The following is a 17,798-nucleotide window of genomic DNA, read 5'->3' as shown; positions in this document are numbered from 1 at the left end:
TCATTCTCATAACCTTCACCCCTTCTCTCATTCTCATAAGCTTCACCCCTTCTCTCATTCTCATAACCTTCACCCCTTCTCTCATTCTCATAAGCTTCACCCCTTCTCTCATTCTCATAACCTTCACCCCTTCTCTCATTCTCATAACCTTCACCCCTTCCCTCATTCTCATAAGCTTCACCCCTTCTCTCATTCTCATAAGCTTCACCCCTTCTCTCATTCTCATAACCTTCACCCCTTCTCTCATTCTCATAAGCTTCACCCCTTCTCTCATTCTCTCACTTATTTATTCCCCCCGCCCCCCCTTCCTCTCGTCTGTCTCGTGCTGTTTGTACCTTGAATCATAGACACTCTGGTGGGACGCAGCTCTATTTCAATTTGTGCTCCAGTGTCCCAAAATATACAACCATAGAGTTTCAAAATGATGTCCAGAGAGTCAAGAAATCCATCAGAAATGCATTAATAATCAAATACAATTACTGCAATGTATTAAATCTGGCCAAATATGCTAAATAATCCATTAATTAAACTGATGAATATCTAACTAAACGTTTGTGTATGGAGAATATTTGTTTTCTCATTGTGGGTGGCGTTAATATAAATGTGTTGGTAAGAAGAAGTAGTCGTATTAAGAAATCACTTTTGGAGGCAAACATATGTCACAAGGTTCTGTACAATCTAATCAGATCATCTGCTCAGAGGAGAAACCATGTAGCTGTGAAGTTTAGAGTACATAAACGTACACTGATGATATCATCATGTTGGGTCACACATGGGAGCTCCAGAGCAATTATGTCTGTGTCAAATGATCTGTCGTTCACTCTTTATCTAAAACAGCTGATTAGTTCTCCTACCTTGGCAGCCATGACCATGGAGGAGCCTCCTCTGATACCCAGGATGGGAATGAGTGTCTGGGCGGAGATGAAGTCCAGGATCTGAGCGATGGCCTCCTGGTCCGTGTCGTCACCGAACACGACGCCCTGCAGCGAGTTCCTCGTCATCTGGCCGCAGATCCGGTTTATGATGCTCTTGGGGTCGGTCTCGTTCATGGTGACCACCTCGACTTTGGGAGGATAAGGGATGTGGAGGAAGTCCTCTTTCTCCAGTCCGGCGCCCAGCGCGACTTCACTAGAGTTGCCCACCAAGATGACAGCGATGCTGAGCGAGTTGATCAGTTTGGGGTTGATCGGGGGGATTGGGGGCGAGCCAGGAGGATAGTGAGGGGGCGGCACGACCCCTCTCTGACTGGTGCCACCCTTCTGACCACCTTGTCCCCCTTGAACACCTCCTCCGGGCCCTGTGGCAGGACCTCCGCCCCGGCGGGACTCGCAGACGGGAAAGAGGAGGACGAAGAGGAGGAGCAGAGAGAAGGACAAGGAGAGGAAGGGCAGGGTCGGCCGAGGTCTTGGATAGAGATGAGGGGTCGAGTGGTCTGGAGGGGGGCAGGAAGAGGAAGGGGAGACGGATCGCTTGTCCTGAAGATGGGAGGGAGAGAGGTGGAGGCTGACAAGCATTGTGGAGGAGTGTAGATGCAGACCCTGGAGGGAGGAAGAGCATCATCAGCATAACACACACACCACAGAATCCACCGTAACTCAAACATAATGATGACATCATGGCGTTTAAGTTAACAAACCTAACCCTATCCTTACCCTAAAAAAAGCAAAAAGTTGAAGTTGTAAATGTAAAAACTTCTAGGCTCTTATTGTGTATCAAACCGCACACAATGTGAGCATCAAGCCACAACAACAGAGCCATTATGCTGAGCTGTGAGGCGCTCAGAGGAAGCCTGTGGCACACATCAAAGACAATGGAGGAGGAGATGGTGAAGTGTGTGTGTGTGTGTGTGTGTGTGTGTGTGTGTGTGTGTGTGTGTGTGTGTGTGTATGCGTGCGTGTCGGGTGCGTGCGCGTGCGTGTGTGTGTTCTGAGAGACAATGGGTGCATTCTGACAGATTGACAGCCTCACAGCTTCATGGACTGGCTGCTGCTACGCTGCCAGGCTAAGTGACCATTAGACACTGAGACCTGGCTTGACTGATGCTCACTCGCTCTCTCTCTCTCTACCCTTTTGCTCACCCCAGGTCTCCGAAGTCAACCGCACACCTATGACTTTACCATTACACCGCCATTATTTCCTATTAACAGCTTAACACAGAGAACACTGGAGAAACGTGATGGTGGAAGAAAAGGGGGAGAGAGAGAGAGAGAGAGAGAGAGAGAGAGAGAGAGAGAGAGAGAGAGAGAGAGAGAGAGAGAGAGAAAGGGGCGTGGATGTGAGCAGAGGGAGGCGACAGGCAGCCAGAAACACAATTAGTCACGGCCTGATGAAAGAGAAGTGTGTGTGTGTGTGTGTGTGTGTGTGTGTGTGTGTGTGTGTGGGCATATTTCCTGCAAAGATAAAGTCGTGGAATCTTAAAGTTCACGCTCATGTTCTAAGCTTCAGAGAGCGACAAACGCAGGACTCCTTCCTCTTCACTCACTCAACACCTTGGCTGATCTTTTATTTAGCAAGCACTCCGTGCCTGGGTGTGAGTGCGCGTGTGTGGAGTCAGTCGATCAGCGCCTAAAAAGAAACCCTCCAAAGAAACCCAAGGAGGCGACAGAGTGTGTGAGAGGAAATGTGATCTCGGGCTAAAAACAGTTTGTCTAAACGGTCTAATTAGCAGAGGTTTGTCAGCCTTAATTGCAGGTGCACATGCTAATTGTAAACGATCTAAATCCTCCGCGAGGACGCCACAGAGGAGCAGAGGGAAGGAGGAGGAGGAAGAGGAGGAGGAGGAGGAAGAGAGTGGGAGGAAGGCAGCCTGGTGAAGAGGAGAGGAGAGAGAGAAGAGTGGGGCGAGGGAGAGAATAAATAGAGACATACACAAAAGAGATGGAGGTGGAGGAAGGAACAGCAATAAGAAACCAAGAGGAAGGAAGGAGGAAGAGCGAGGGAGGGAGGGAGGGAGGTGTGTGTGTCGGGGGGGGGACAGCACAGTAGAAAGATGAAAAGAGAACATGATTAGCACAGGATGATAAAAGAGGAGGCAAGGGTGGAGGGGAGGTTAAGTAAAGCAGAAAAGAGGCAGAAAGGAAGAATAATTGAAGAGGAAAGGAACGCACAGAGAAAAAGGTGGAGGAATAGGTGGAGGAAGAGGAGGAGGAAGAGGAGAAGAGAGAAAGTCTCAAATACATACAGAGTGTGACAGTAAAGCAGGGAGCGCGGACCCACACAGTGTGTGTGTGTGTGTGTTCCTGTGTAACAGCAGAGCTTGGTTTCCATAGTAACGTTTCAAATATGCCTCCACACACAGCATCCTGATGGACGGGAGGATACACACAACTCACACACACACTCTCACGCAGAGCGCGGCGCAGCAGCGTACGTGCCCTCTGCTAATAACACACAATCTGAGCCACTGTGTCAAAAACGTAAACAACACACACACATACACACACACACACAAACACACACACACACACACACACACACACACACACACACACACACACACACACACACAGGATGCGCAATAACTATTCCATTGTGTGTGTGTGTGTGTGTGTGTGTGTTTTATAGTGGCTACTAGCAAACAAACACAACTGCAGTGACATTTGTGCCAATCAGACCTGCGGAGCATTAATGGTGGCTAATTAATCAGTTTTGAATGGAGGCGTCTGAAGTGGGTCGTTTACTCGCAGCATAATAGAATAGAAGTGAAACCATTCTGCGCCTCGTCAACAAATCTAAGTTGACATGTGAGTTTCTGTTGCTCTGGAGTGGCCATTAGCGGCTGTTACACACAGATTACTAAAGCATTTACAGTGCTGGTTAGAGGCCACGTATGAAAATCCATGTTACATTCACACACACACACACACACACACACACACACACACACACACACACACACACACACCTATAAACAAACCTCTCACACACACAAACCAATTTCAGTAGTAATATTGCACACACATACTGGTAAAAGCTAACATGAATCACTAAGTGAGACCATACTGAGGTGATTGTAGTGTGTGTGTGTGTGTGTGTGTGTGTGAGATATTATTACACACACACTATAATCACACATACTCACTTCCAATCTGCCAATAAAGACTCTACGCGATCAATCGAGCCATGAACCGTGCGCCTGTCAGCTCCCGTAGTAATGAGTGCTGCTGAGAGTGTGTGTGTGTGTGTAAACCTGTGATGAATATGTGCTTGTCCTGAGTGTTGTGTGAGGATTGCGGCGTGTGTGTGTGTGTGTGTGTGTGTGTCAGAGATCCAAGAGAGCGGAATTATCACTGAGAATGAGGCGAAATTGAACCTGGCACCCCACTTTAAACACACGTTGGGCCGCTAACATCAGTGCCCCCTAGCGCCTGAGGGGAGGGGGGTTGTCCAGGCAAGGCATTGTGGGTAACACAAGCTGACAGGCATGTCTATTAAGGAGCCCATTTACATTCAGTGTGTGGTCAGTCACAGGTGAGCGTGGTGCTTTAGTCCATTTCACTAAACACACACTGCATCAGGCAGCAAATAACAGCAATGTGTGTGTGTGTGTGTGTGTGTGTGTGTGTGTCTGTGTGTGTGTGTGTGTGTGTGTGTGTGTGTGTGTCCATGAACTGCATGGAGCATTTTTGTGGTGCAGATTTAAGTCGAGAAGCAAAATCGATGAAAACTGAGACATTTTTTCCACAAGCAACCCCCCAGAGACGGCACATTTACATTCACTGTCACAGCTTCTATACATCATCATTAATTCAGAAGCTTTGCCGCGTAGAATCCGTCGTTGCGGTTCAAAATCACGACGACACAATTTTGTTCAAAGAGTAAACAAGGCAAAAAAGAAGAATAACCAAAAACCCTGACGCTATTATCTCTATTATGGAGCCATTTCACATCATCCCAGGTTGAAGAGGCGTGTGTGTGTGTGTGTGTGTGTGCTGTTTACAATCAACATCTATCATCTGTGTGAAAGGAGGCTTTTAAAAACGCCCTCTCACCTCTGCAGCGCCGCCGCTCTGCTCGTCAGGCGTGTTTGTGATTAGAGGGCCGCCGGTGACAAACTGGAGCAGCTGCTTATCAGATCTGTGTCAGGAGTGACCTGTGAATTCACCAGGGAGACGGCTGGGAAATAGAATTAACTTCAGCCCACTTCCTGCCGCCATTTTTCCTCTACTGACTCACAACAACACACGCTGGGCTCGACGGAGTTCAGATTAAGTGAGGACATAGGATTTCTCTCTCTCTGGAATGTTCTCAGAGTGTGTGTGTTGTGTTGGGTCTGGAGCCCGTGATGTGAGCTCCCTGTGACTCTGGCCCACACAAACAAACCCCACTTGGGCTCGTAACTGCGGCGAGCTGTCAACCCGCCTTTGCCGCTTTTGGGTCGTTCCTTTGGATCGGAACGACTTCCGATCCGACGTGTCAGTCAGAGCCGTGTGACACTGTGGTGTTCAGTCAGGTAATCAGACCTCGTGCTGAGATAATGAGTCGCCTGCAGGGGTGAGAGGAGCCAGCACGCATTCTATTTACATCCACTGTAATTATTCAATTCATTCCCTCAATGCCAACTGTCAATGGGAACGTTTGAGTGAAAACCACGATCATGTATCTGTTTTGGGATCAAATTTGGGATCGGAGTAACGTCAGAAACGACAGCATGAACACACAAAGTCCTGTTGAATCTCCTGGATGCTTGACTTGTAGTTAGAAATAGGAAAGAAGAGAGAGAGAGAAGGACAGAGAGAGAGAGGAAGAGCGAGAGAGAGGGAGAGAGAGAGAGAGAGGGAGAGAGACAGAGAGAGAGACAGAGAGAGAGAGAGGGTGACGTAGAGGCAGAGGGACAGAGTAAGAGAGAGAGAGAGAGAGAGAGAGAGAGAGAGAGAGAGAGAGAGAGAGGGTGACGTAGAGGCAGAGGGACAGAGTAAGAGAGAGAGAGGAAGGACAGAGGGAGAGAGAGGAAGGAGGGAAAGAGAGAGAAAGAGACTGAGAGACTGAGTAAGAGAGACAGAGACAGAGGAAGGACGGAGGGAGAGAGAGAAAGAGAGAAGGAAGGGAGGGAGGGAGCGAGAGAGAGACAGAGTGAGACAGAGAGAGGAAGCGAGAGAGAGGAAAGAGGGAGGGAAAGAGAGGGAAAGAGAGAGAGAGGGAGAGAGAGACAGAGAGAGACAGAGAGAGCGAGACAGAGAGAGCGAGAGAGACAGAGAGAGACAGAGAGAGCGAGAGAGACAGAGAGAGCGAGAGAGACAGAGACAGAGACAGAGAGAGAAAGAGAGAGAGAGAGAGAGAGAGAGAGAGAGAGAGAGAGAGAGAGAGAGAAAGAGAGAGAGATGCTGATACATGAAGTGGCAGACACACACAGTAAATGAAGGTGGACATTATTCAAAATATTCCAACACTGAATGAAATTTTAACACGAAGAACAATAAACAACAGATTAACTTTTTGTCCAAAATACGGTGAGGTGAACTATTTAGGAATCAATTCAGTCCAATCTTGACACTGAGCCACACGGAGGCATTTTGAATGATATCAAAACGTGTCGTAGCACCAGAGAACTGACAGGCCTCCCAGCATGCTCTGGGGCAACAGACACTCAGGACATTTAAGTTTAATTTGTGTGTGTGTTCCCACATCGTTATCTGTGTGTTTTTGTTCCTGGCGTTTCCTCATTATGTTCACATTCAGCACTTTACTGTTTTGCTGTGCTGTAATTTCGGAGTTGTACTTGTGATTAGGATTCTTTAGTTTGCAGGCAAAGCCCAGCAGGTAAAGAAATGCACTGATGTACTTTGTAGTTGTGTCGTTGATGTTTGCCATTGATTTCACTGTAATTAAGCCAATCAATCTATAATTCAGACCTCATGTAAACACTTTAATATGACTGAAACAGGCACAGATGGAAGTTTGTTTACCAGTGACAGACAGATGGTGTGTAAATGTCTCAGAGAGTGTGAGGCTAGTTTTACTCTAACATATACAGTATGTTAGGTATACATGGAGAACGCTGGAATCCTTAACATTCCCTCCATGTAAACAGCTCGAGTGCACTCACGCTTGGATGGAGTGCAAGTCATCGCAAAGCATCACACGTATGCCGTCCGTCCGCATATCTCCTTCTCATGCATCTGTATCTAATCATCCGCTATCTCGCTCAGTCTTATCGGAAGTCCAGGATGTTAGGAGAGCCACTCGTCCGTTGAAGAGGGTCTTGGGGTGTTTGATTAAGTGCAGTTAAGTTCGACGGAGCGTCCTCCTCTTAGAAGGAGACGCGTCGCACATCTGTACGTCACACTGAAGCCGCCTCGCCTCACTTAGCTACTCGATACGATCTCCTCATCACAGAGACTAAACTGAGGCGCACACGCATGACCGCGCAAGCTCATTACAAACCTTACATACATACAGAAAAGACACACACACACACACACACACACACACACACACACATACTCAGAGATCCATAGGGGCTGAGGGAGGCGCGGGGTGGAGACAGGGTCCCCCTATCCCCTGGGGTCTTCATTACCTCATTGAAACCGTTTATTCCACCGAGGTCACCGAGATCTCCTGCTCTGGACTTAATTTAGCAGCAAAGTGACGTGTCCCTCTCTGCAGCGGTAAGAGGGGCCTTCAGGGCCTTCAGGGTCTGGACCACCACTGTCTCCTAACCATAAGCTCTATGTGACCTATCTCCGTATATCTTATATTAATGTGCATATAGACACAAGAGCCCGAGGCAGACACTACTGGTTCCCAATGTGGTTTTAAGGCCCTATACACACTTTATCACCCACATGACATCTTATCTGAGACAGGAAACGGCTTATCTGCAAGATATTCAATTCAATTTTAAGGAACAGGATGTAAAGAGGAAGTTTTCCAATGTAAAAGTAGCGACACAGCAGGAAAAATGTGGAACTTTTGCAATGCTGTGATGTGGAAAACGGAAAGAATGACCCAATTATGCTGCTGTGCACACTGAGTGAAAACAGTCAAAGGTATCGGTGCCGTCTCTTTAACTCCCACTCTGTCCTGATTGGCCCGTTACATTAGTAAAGTGTAATGTTGTCATTAATACATTATTATTAGCTTTATTTTGATGGTGAAGAGGCTTTGGTACTGACAAATGCTGGCAAATCCCAAATATGGCATTTTCAACAACAGCACGCACACGCACACGCACACGCACACGCACACGCACACACACACACACACACACACACACACACACACACCCCATCACCCTTGTTGCAGCTTCAAAGTTCACACAAATCACATCCATAATCCAATTCCATATAGTTTTCTTGGCCTTTAGAATATCACAAAACGCATTACTTCTAGCAACAGTGTGTTTAGAGCGTGCTTCAGATCTGCTCTGGGCTTTTTGTAGTGCCGCTCCTGTCCAGCAGTTGTGGCGTAGACTCACATGGCAGGTCTGTTCAAACAACATGGTGGCCCTGACGCCAACCAACGGATGTTTGGACTCGTTCTGCTTCCAAAAAGAGAAAAGGACGCGATGGAGTCTGACAGACGTTTGAGGATTTATCAGATCATGTGCAACTTTGGTATTTTTCAATGGACTCACACTCTGTCGTTGTAAGTTTAACGTGTGTTTTGTATCAGTGACTTCCAGAATTTACCGGAGTTGAACTGGAATGGGGACATCTGTATCGATATCCGTCCCTGGTTGGCGCTGCAGGACACGTTGGAATCTGTCGCCTCATTGCCCACAAGCCATTCAGCTGATGGAGGACAGAGCTGGCGGCTGGAGCATCGGGGAACCAAAGGGCATTTTCATGTCTTTGTATTCTTTCTCCCTCTCCCCTTTTCTATCCTGTTTTATGGTGTGTGTGTGCCAGGAAATCAATTGGCCGAACTGCGACAGTGAACGCTAAGTGCTTGTGATCATTTCTGCTCAGAGACGACAAAGCAAACGTCCGGATTAGCAGCAAAAATGAAGCAAATATTAAAAGGGAGAGGGGGAGAGAGAGAGAGGGAGAGGGAGAGAGAGAGAGAGAGAGAGTGAGAGAGAGCGAGGGAGAGAGAGAGAGAGAGAGGGCGGAGACTCTGTCAGCTGGTTAAGCTTCCTCTCAACTCGGCTTTCGTTCTGGCGTCTTCTGATGTCTTTCGTTCTATGCAGGTATTTGAGCGTTTTGTGCGCTGATGTCGTTTGTGTAAAGATGCTGCAGCAACACGTTCATGCACACTGAGCGAAATTAACTGAATGAAGTGAAAAAGGCGCTCTGAGGAGGTCTTGATCAGGGCTGGACGAACGACTCGACACTCCAGATGAAGATGCTCCTTGGGCCTCCGCTCATCAAGCCTCTCTGAGTTCTGAATCATCATCATCATCATCAGATCATAACGTCTTCAGACTCATGTGGCGGCCCCTGATTCAGATCCTCCAGAGGAAAGCTCACCCCAAACCGAGCCCCCTTAGTCTTCAAGATCTCCGTCTCTTCTTCGTCCGTACATCTGGTCTCGCTTACGATCCCAGTCGGCTGATTTCTTTACGATTATTCCTGCGTTACGGTGCTGACAACTTTCATTCAAGCTGAAGCGGCAACTTTGGTTTCCCACACAAGAAATCACAGTAACATAATCCTCCTCCGCTTAGGCCTGGAGAACACACACACACACACACACGGTCCACACACACACACACACACACACACACACACACACACACACACACAGCTGCCATTCACAACCTCACACATCCTCTCTTTGTCCAATTTACCCCCTGGGACGTTTGTTCTGCCTTCCGTCTCTGCTTCTGTCTCACTGATCACTTCTTCTCCTGCTTCATTACTAGCTGCCGACAAATGAACTTGGTCTCCCACTGTGCATGACTTGTCCCTTCATATTTGCATCTGCGTGCACACGAGGGGAGATTTCTTCCTCACTTCCTCCTCTTCCTCCTCCTCCTCCTCTTCCAAACCCCACACCTAATCAATCGGCAAGCCTCGTGCAAGAAGCATCAAAAGTGAGACATCATTGGAGCATTGAACTCCTTCCCGTAATCCCTGAATGTCAGGAGGGAGGATGGGCGGAGGAATCCTGTCGCCTGCGGCAGGAGGGGTCATGTTTTCATCAGCGTGGGTTTGTCAGCAGCTCTCTGTGGGGTTTTTGTAGATAGGCGGCACTTGACTGAAGGACACGTTGATTAGATTTTGAAGCAGATAAAAGCCACAGGAAGAGCGAGACGCAAATCGTAATGGAAGAGAAATCAGGCGAGTGATGGATCATCAACAGGCGGCGTTCAGCTCAGATGCAGGTATCGGCGGAGAGGGGAGGGGCGGGGCAGAGCTCACGTTCAGGCCTGGAGACGCATCAGTCTACCATCAACCTGACGCTAACACGATGCTGATTCTGTCGTGGAAAACTGTTTGGACGTATCTTCAACGTTTATTAGAAACACAGGAATCCAAAGCGGTCAGCCTTTGCTCTTCGCGAGTGAACCGGAACTCATTCACATTTACATTTGGCTCTTCATCCTCCCGCCGCCCTTCCTCTGCTCCTTTTTGAGGTCGAGCGTCATCAAATATTCCTCGACCTCATTCAAGCTATCAAACCCTCCGTGTCTCCCTCTCATCTCCGCACCTCCACCCTCCTCTCAGCCCACACGCCTTTTGTTCCGCTATCCGTCTGTCCTCTCTCTCTCTTTTTTTGGCGTGACACGAAAAGTGACAGTTTCTAATGAAATCTCTGCATGTGTCAGGGCCCAGATAGTCGGATGGTATCATTACCGCAGACGTACAGGCGGGAAAAGACGAAATCCGACGCTCCCGCTCTCATTTTGGCAACAATTGTTCTTGTTTTAATGAAGGGGAGAAGTAAGAGATGAAAGGGAGGGCGGTGGAGTTTGGGAGGATTGTGGGCAGAGGCGTCGCCGTGGCAGCACCGGGCCCCTTCTCTCTATTCTGAGGTCTTCGTCAGTCACACACACACACACACAGACGAGTTGAAAAAGAAAAGAGAGAGACAGACAGAGACAGAGAGAGAGCGAGGGAGAGACACAGAGAGAGACGAAGAGAGACGAAGAGAGACAAAGAGAGAGAGAGAGAGAGAGAGAGAGAGAGAGAGAGAGAGAGAGAGAGAGAGAGAGAGAGAGAGAGGGAGAGAGACAGAGCGAGACAGAGAGAGAGAGAGAGAGAGAGAGAGAGAGAGACACATCTGGAGTCATTTGTTGTCTTCTTCTTCACGTCTTCAGACAGAGACGGGCAGTAAACTGGTATTTCTCCTCTGGGAGTCGTTAGCGTCTCGGGCCAGGTGACTCCTCCCTCCACTCTGGAGCCACGCGAGGGTCGTTAGAGTCACACACAAGTCACCTGAGGGTCGTACGAGTCGTTACGGTCGACCGAGGAGATGTTGGCTTTCTAACAACCCGGACATGACGACTCCCAGCTGACCCCGAGGAGCCGACTGACCAGGAGAGCCAACGACTCCCAGGGCCCTTCAACACATCACCTGCAGGCAGCTTGGGACAGCAGCTACTGTCCCCCAAAAAAGACATGACTGAGACGGTGGACATCTTGCTTCTTCTTCTTCTTCTCCTCCTTCTTTGCTCTCTACATGTTGGTTTGGAGGAAGGATCACAGCTCATATCTGACCAGGACTTTCTGTTTGTCTAATCTACTTCATGCACTTTTCAAACTGTAAATCCTGCTGTCTGTCACATTCCATCCCCCGTTTAGGAAACAACACACACCAGCAGTCCTTCGTCTCTAAAGATGGACACACTGGGCTGATTTCCATGATGTGCATGTTTGAGGCTCATAGTGGAGGTCAGCAGATCAAAGCAGAGCTTCTCCATAGTGAGGTGCTACACCGTACCTCCGCCTGGGCCTCGCTGTCCTCACGCTGTCTGAGCTACATCTGTCCACAAAGCCTCCTCCTCCTCCTTCATCCACCGGATTTACTGCCGGGGTACCTGGATCGCTGCCTGCCTGTCTGCCTGCCTGCCTGTCTGCCCGTCTGCCCGTCTGCCTGCCTGCCTGTCTGTCTATCCATCCCGCACAGCTGTGTGTCCAGACGAGGCGCCACTGTCATGATTCAGGGTGAATTCAGTCGTTTTTTAGTGAAACATTGCGGGGATGAAGATGAAGGACGTGTGGAGTGCAGTCTGCGTAACATATGTGAGGGTAGTATGTCTGCTGCACAAACACACACACACACACACACACACACACACACACACACACACACACACACGTGCAAAGATCCATTTAGATTTGGATAGACGATGCGATGATGAAGATTCTGCCATCAATCAAATGCATCAAGCAAACTCAGAAATAAAATAAAGTCAATACAATATTAATGACAGAGGACAAATTCATTTAGAAGTTAGAAGAAATCACAGAATAGAAGGAACAAACATCAAACTAAACAGATTCAAACTGCAGCCGGACTCAAAACCTCAATCCTCCTTTAAATTGCTTTCTGCTTCATCTCTCGCCTTTTCTTGGCAACGTCATCTTTACCCGCCAATAACTACTTTAAACGTGCCGGAGCCACATTTCTTCTTCTTCTGTCCTCTGTCCCTGCGCTTATCAGTCAAACTGGAGAAGAAGAGCCCTCAGTCAGGCCTCACGCCGCCTGGACCCGTCTGGACAACTCTACGTTTCCATGAGCTTATTGTAGCCGATGTCTTATTAGCCCTTGTCTCCACGCTGAGAGTGTGTGTGTGTGTGTGTGTGTGTGTGTGTGTGTGTTTTCACTGGTTTCCCCCTTGTGTCACTGCTGCTCCAAACACACCACAAGTGCTCACAAGACAGGTCTTTCTTTGTGTGTGTGTGTGTGTGTGTGTGTGTGTGTGTGTGTGTGTGTGTGTGTGTGTGTAGGCCAAATCTGACCTGAAATTGTATTTTCCGGACTGTAAATTAGTGCCCGGGATGGAAATTTTTACCAATTTTCTATTTTCAGCCAATTATAATGACGTGACGTGCATGAACTTTGTCATAGAGCGCTGCAGCCCAGAGCGCCCCCCGCCGCCGCTGCTTGCTTTCTACTCGTTTCTACTCGCCGTGAAACATAAAGCCCCCAGATTCTCTCATTTGACAGAAACAAATCATGAGGCAGAATCCTCGCCGGCCTTTATTTCAAGAAGCACCAGATGTGTCTTCACAGATTACATGAGTATGCAGCGTGTAACATCTGCAGTATTTGGGCTCCAAATTTCCATTTCCAACAGTTTTTCCAATATCATCAATCAACATCTATTGAAGCGATGATTGAGGACAAACGCAGGGCTGAATAAATGGACAGTGAAGGGAAACGCCAACAAAAGCGCAGCGATGACTCAACACGGGAGATTATTCTGTTCTATTCTGTGTTAGGATGAAAGAAGTTCACCTGAAATTCACCTTCCCCACCCCCCCTAGGGGTCAGTTTCAGGATGTTCTCATGGTTTAAACCAAAACAAAGCCAAATGACACAAAGGTCTGTCCTACCTTGAACATTGGCAGCCCAGATCTCCTCTCTGCTCGTCAGAACTGGCATGATGGAGTGATCTGGGATTCAGCTCCTCCTCTCATAGCCTCGGATGGACGGATGGTAGACAGGTGAAGTCTTTGCAGGTGGAGGGGTGAGAGTGAGGGGTCCCTGGCAGAGGGGGGGGGGGGCGGTGGGTGGGGTGGGGCGGGGGTGTGAGGTGCTCGGGGTTTAAATCAGTAATAAGATATTGTACAGACTTTACAAGTGTTTGTGTGGGAAACTGGTCCGCAGTAATTATGCAAATCCCCCCTTCTTTTTTGGGGAATTGGCCACAAAGGCTAATCTACAGAGGAGCAGAGACGCTTTGGACCTCGGGCGTTAAAAGAACAAAAGTTCCCTCGATCGGCTCCAAATGTCAGCAAACTAAACACTTCGAACTTTAAGAAATGAGAGACGGAGCGCGATGAAGGGCCGGTCTGTCACTCGTCTGGTTTCCTTTGCCCCGGCTTCTCAGGCCTCTTTCCAGAAGCCTGCCAGTGTGTGAAAGCGGTTGCCGTGGAGACGAGCAACGTAGATGCTCTTCTTCTTCCTCCTTGTTCTTGTTCTTGTTCTTCTGCTGCTGCTGCTGCCCTCGCCTTCACTCCTTCCTCTGCCTCACCCAGCTGGTCATGATGGTCAGTTTGCTGGCCTCACTCTGTGCTCTCCTCTTCTTCAGTCTGTAGGGGGGAGAGAGAGAGAGAAGGAGGTGGTCAGAGGAGGAGAGCACGACTGTGGACAGGCGGGCGTCGGTGGGAGTGTTTATTGATACAGATCAGCTTCAGTTTGTTGGTGTCACATGTCACATGATTGTTTGTATAAGCAACAAAACTATTGATTATTCTTTTCTAATAATCTGGGACTTTAGTGTATAAAAATAGCAACTGGTCATCGATATGAATTTTTCAGAAACTTTTAGAATCTCCACCCAGGAATTTTTGGGGGCATTTTTACTTCAAAACGATCAAACATTTCTCCAGATCAAGGTCCTGATTGATCGATTTCAGGACCCATATGAGGTCACAGCACAACATCAGGCTGCTTTGGTTCAGTTCCTGTTCTCTGTGCTTAAGGAGATTGAGTTGCAGGCTGTTTCATCCTTCAAATCCACGAACGACTGCATTTCCTGTATTTTTGGTCTTTGGTGTATATTCCTCTTGTGCTCCGTCTCTGTTAAGTAGCAGAAGTAGTAGTAGAAGTGAAAGTGTGTGTGTGTGTGTTTATTTTCAGTATGTTGGGCATGCAGGTACCCAGAATTTAGCCGCAGGAAAAGTGTTTGAGGGAAATCTGCTGGTGTGGAGTCATAATCCTCCCTGGTAATGTGATGAATTATTCATGAGACAAAGTTTATTTACAAACTCTCCATCTTTCTTCTCCACTCCTTCACAGTCTAATTATCTCGCTTGTATTGAGACGACGCCGTTAGCTTGACGCCTGCGCCACGTGCCGCTCATCCTCAAACGACCCGGAGTGAGGACGCTTGGTGTGTTTGGCTCGGTGCGTCTCCTCTCTGGACACAGAATTTTACATTATTTAGACTGAATTATGCCAGAAAACTATTTTTGATAAAGCGCATGTTTTTTTAATCCAAATGTGGTCCACAGCCTCTTTGTGCCCTTCCTCCTCTTCCTCTCTCCTCTTCCTCCCTCCAGCTTCATCTACCATCACGTTGAGCCAAATCACGCCGACGTATAATCCTACGTTTCCTCTTTCTAATGAGCTCGGCTCCTCTTTTAAGCATAAATCCTTTATTAGAGTGAAACCAAAGACAGGAACACGCCCTCTTTAGGATCTCAACGCCCCCTTAAAAAAACACCCCTGAGTAACATTTAACATATTAATATTAATATCCGTTCGCAGCTTCAAATCTATTCAAGCTGCTGTGCACTGGCAGCTTTTTTCTGAATCATTCAGGCTGTTTGGGCTTAATATGGAATATTTAAGAACAATCTGTCCTCAGGCTCTTATTATACTTTAAACTTTAGATGTGAACCCCGGAAATGTCTCGCAATAGAAAGTAACAAGAAATGTATATAGTTTTTGTTTGTAAAATAATTTCCTGGCTGGTTCCTCAGAAGGAGAATCATCTCATTTACTCTGCAGGTCTGACTGCTCCTCCTCCTTTATTTGGCCTTCTATGTTCTTATTTTAGATCAACATAAATCCTCTTTACAGCTCGTTTGTAAGTGGCTGGAGCTTCCACATGCACACACCAGGGTTTGAGACACAGAACACCACAACGGACACAAGCTGCAGCTTTAACGGCCTGTAAATACTTTCTTTTTATTTTATAGTTTAAGGGGGATTACAGGTTGATCACTTGTTGCAGCTTGGCCACGCGTGGACAAAGCAGCAGAGTGTCACAAGTTATAATGTGCAACAATTGGTAAAGGAAGCTGATTTAAGAAGTTCACACTGCTAACGCTCATGTTGCAGCAGTGGGCCTCTGGCTGTGACATCATCATGGATGACATCATCATCAACAACAACAATATGAACCCCACTGCATCGCATATGGCAGCTCCAGTCCACAGCGTGAGGCTGCGGCCCACTTCAAAGCTGTATGAGTCATATTACACGCGTGATTCATTTGCACAGATCTGTTGCAGATCCATCCAGCGGGAGAAGAGGGGTCAGCGCGGCAAACCGTCATTATATCACATATACATGAGCTGAGGGGCGCATGTCAGCGCACTCACCGATCCAATCACCTGTACACTAACAAAGGGAGTCAGGTGAGAGATTCAACCAGTGGAAGCGGCTACTTTAGGCTTCTCTGAGCGAGACGTTTCTGATAAATCACAATCCAGGTCACACTTTCCAAAAACACAACATTGACATTCCACATAAGAACTGATGAGCTGACGCACAATAGTCACAGAGACAAGGAACGTAGTGAAAATGGATGAGCGTCAAAGGATTGTCCTGATAAACAAACAGTTAGTCACAGCAGGCGGCAGGATATATACAACTATCCTTCACACACAGACAGACAGACACACACACACACACACACACACACACACACACACACACACACACACACACACACACACACACACACACACACACACACACACACACACACACACACACAGATGTGCACTGGCACGCGCGTCTCTGGCATCACCTCATGTTCATGCATGTGCACACACTCGGGTGGCGGTAGAATTGAGTGCCATATTAATTCACTACTCACCTAATTAACTCTTTTCTGTAACGCATAATTTATAGACTGTGGACGAGATGTTTTACAGCGGAAGCAGAGTTGAGACACAAAAGCAAAGACGGAGCGAATGGAGCGCTCCTCTGTGTCCCTTCATGGTGACCTCCCACTCTCAGAACGATAAAGAAAGACGCAATTATGAATCCCCTTTATCAGTCCGTAAGAAAGTGGGGAGAGGAGACAACAACGCCTGCTAGAGGCCTACGCTACTGGGCCTAACGTGGCACCGCTCAGTTGGGCGCACAGGCGGTTTCAGGTAGACGTCCGTGGATGTGAAGCTTCAAAACTTATTGACCGCAGGCTCGCAGTGGTAACGTGAGAGACGGAGACGAAAATCGAACACAACATGAAGAGAGAGACAGGGGATGTGACAGGAGGGAAAGAGAGAGAGGGGGAGGGGGGGCGGTGGTAGTGACGAGCGAGGGTGGGGGGAGGGGGGGCAAGGTTCATCTGCGCTTATCTGTCTATCAGTCTGTCTCCATCTGCCACCTGCACACACTCTCGAGATGACTTCACAGCCACAGCCAGGCGACGCCGCTCCAGTGGTCTCAGTCCCCTGACAAAAGGATGAGAATGAAGAGGAGTAGAGAGAGAGAGAAGGGGGTGGGGGTATCTGGACGATTCTAGATGAACGCGACCCAGGAGAGAAGAAGAAGGAGGAAAAATGAAGGGGGCGGCTAATGGGCGTGTAGTTCTGAAATAATATTAATGATAATCAAGATTACATTGTTTGAAATTGCGTGCTGGGGGTTACGGGAAGCAACAGAGAGCCAGGAGGAGAACTAATGGCTGCTGATAGACTGGAAGAATGACAATAAGTGCACACCAAGCATGAAATGGGACACACTCATAATGACTTCAACACGGCTATTAGCTCCCGTCTTTGAATGCAGCACATAAACAACATTGCATGGGGACGATATCATCCACTTTACAATCAACAGCCCAAATTTTCACCCAATCCTACTGGAGCCAGCGGTCGGTATGACAACACAACACATCAAAGTGCATGAACGCTCACTTCTCTCTCTCACTTCTCTCTCTCTCTCTCTGGACACAACTGAATCATCTTCCCTTGTTTCTTTACGTTTCTCTCATCTCGTTTTTC

General features: G+C 47.9%; 1 protein-coding gene across 1 annotated transcript in view; it reads right to left on the bottom strand.

Annotated features, from left to right (window-relative positions):
- Positions 1-14,098, bottom strand: part of grin2bb (glutamate receptor, ionotropic, N-methyl D-aspartate 2B, genome duplicate b) — a 60,063-nt gene extending 45,965 nt beyond the window's left edge. Inside the window, exons 1-2 of the mRNA XM_076170290.1 lie at positions 14,087-14,098; positions 855-1,538 (exon numbers count right to left, since the gene is read on the bottom strand). Of these exons, the coding sequence (XP_076026405.1) occupies positions 855-1,538; positions 14,087-14,098 (696 nt within the window). The remainder of the gene's footprint in view (positions 1-854; positions 1,539-14,086) is intronic.
- Between the last annotated feature and the right edge of the window lie 3,700 nt (positions 14,099-17,798).

This window comes from Genypterus blacodes, unplaced genomic scaffold (genome assembly GCF_046128005.1).
Source record: "Genypterus blacodes isolate CSIRO-AG114 ecotype Tasmania unplaced genomic scaffold, CSIRO-AGI_Gbla_v1 ptg000216l_1, whole genome shotgun sequence".
Classification (NCBI taxonomy): domain Eukaryota; kingdom Metazoa; phylum Chordata; class Actinopteri; order Ophidiiformes; family Ophidiidae; genus Genypterus; species Genypterus blacodes.
Note: the sequence above shows the minus strand (reverse complement) of the source record. Positions and strands in the feature narration are given on the sequence as shown.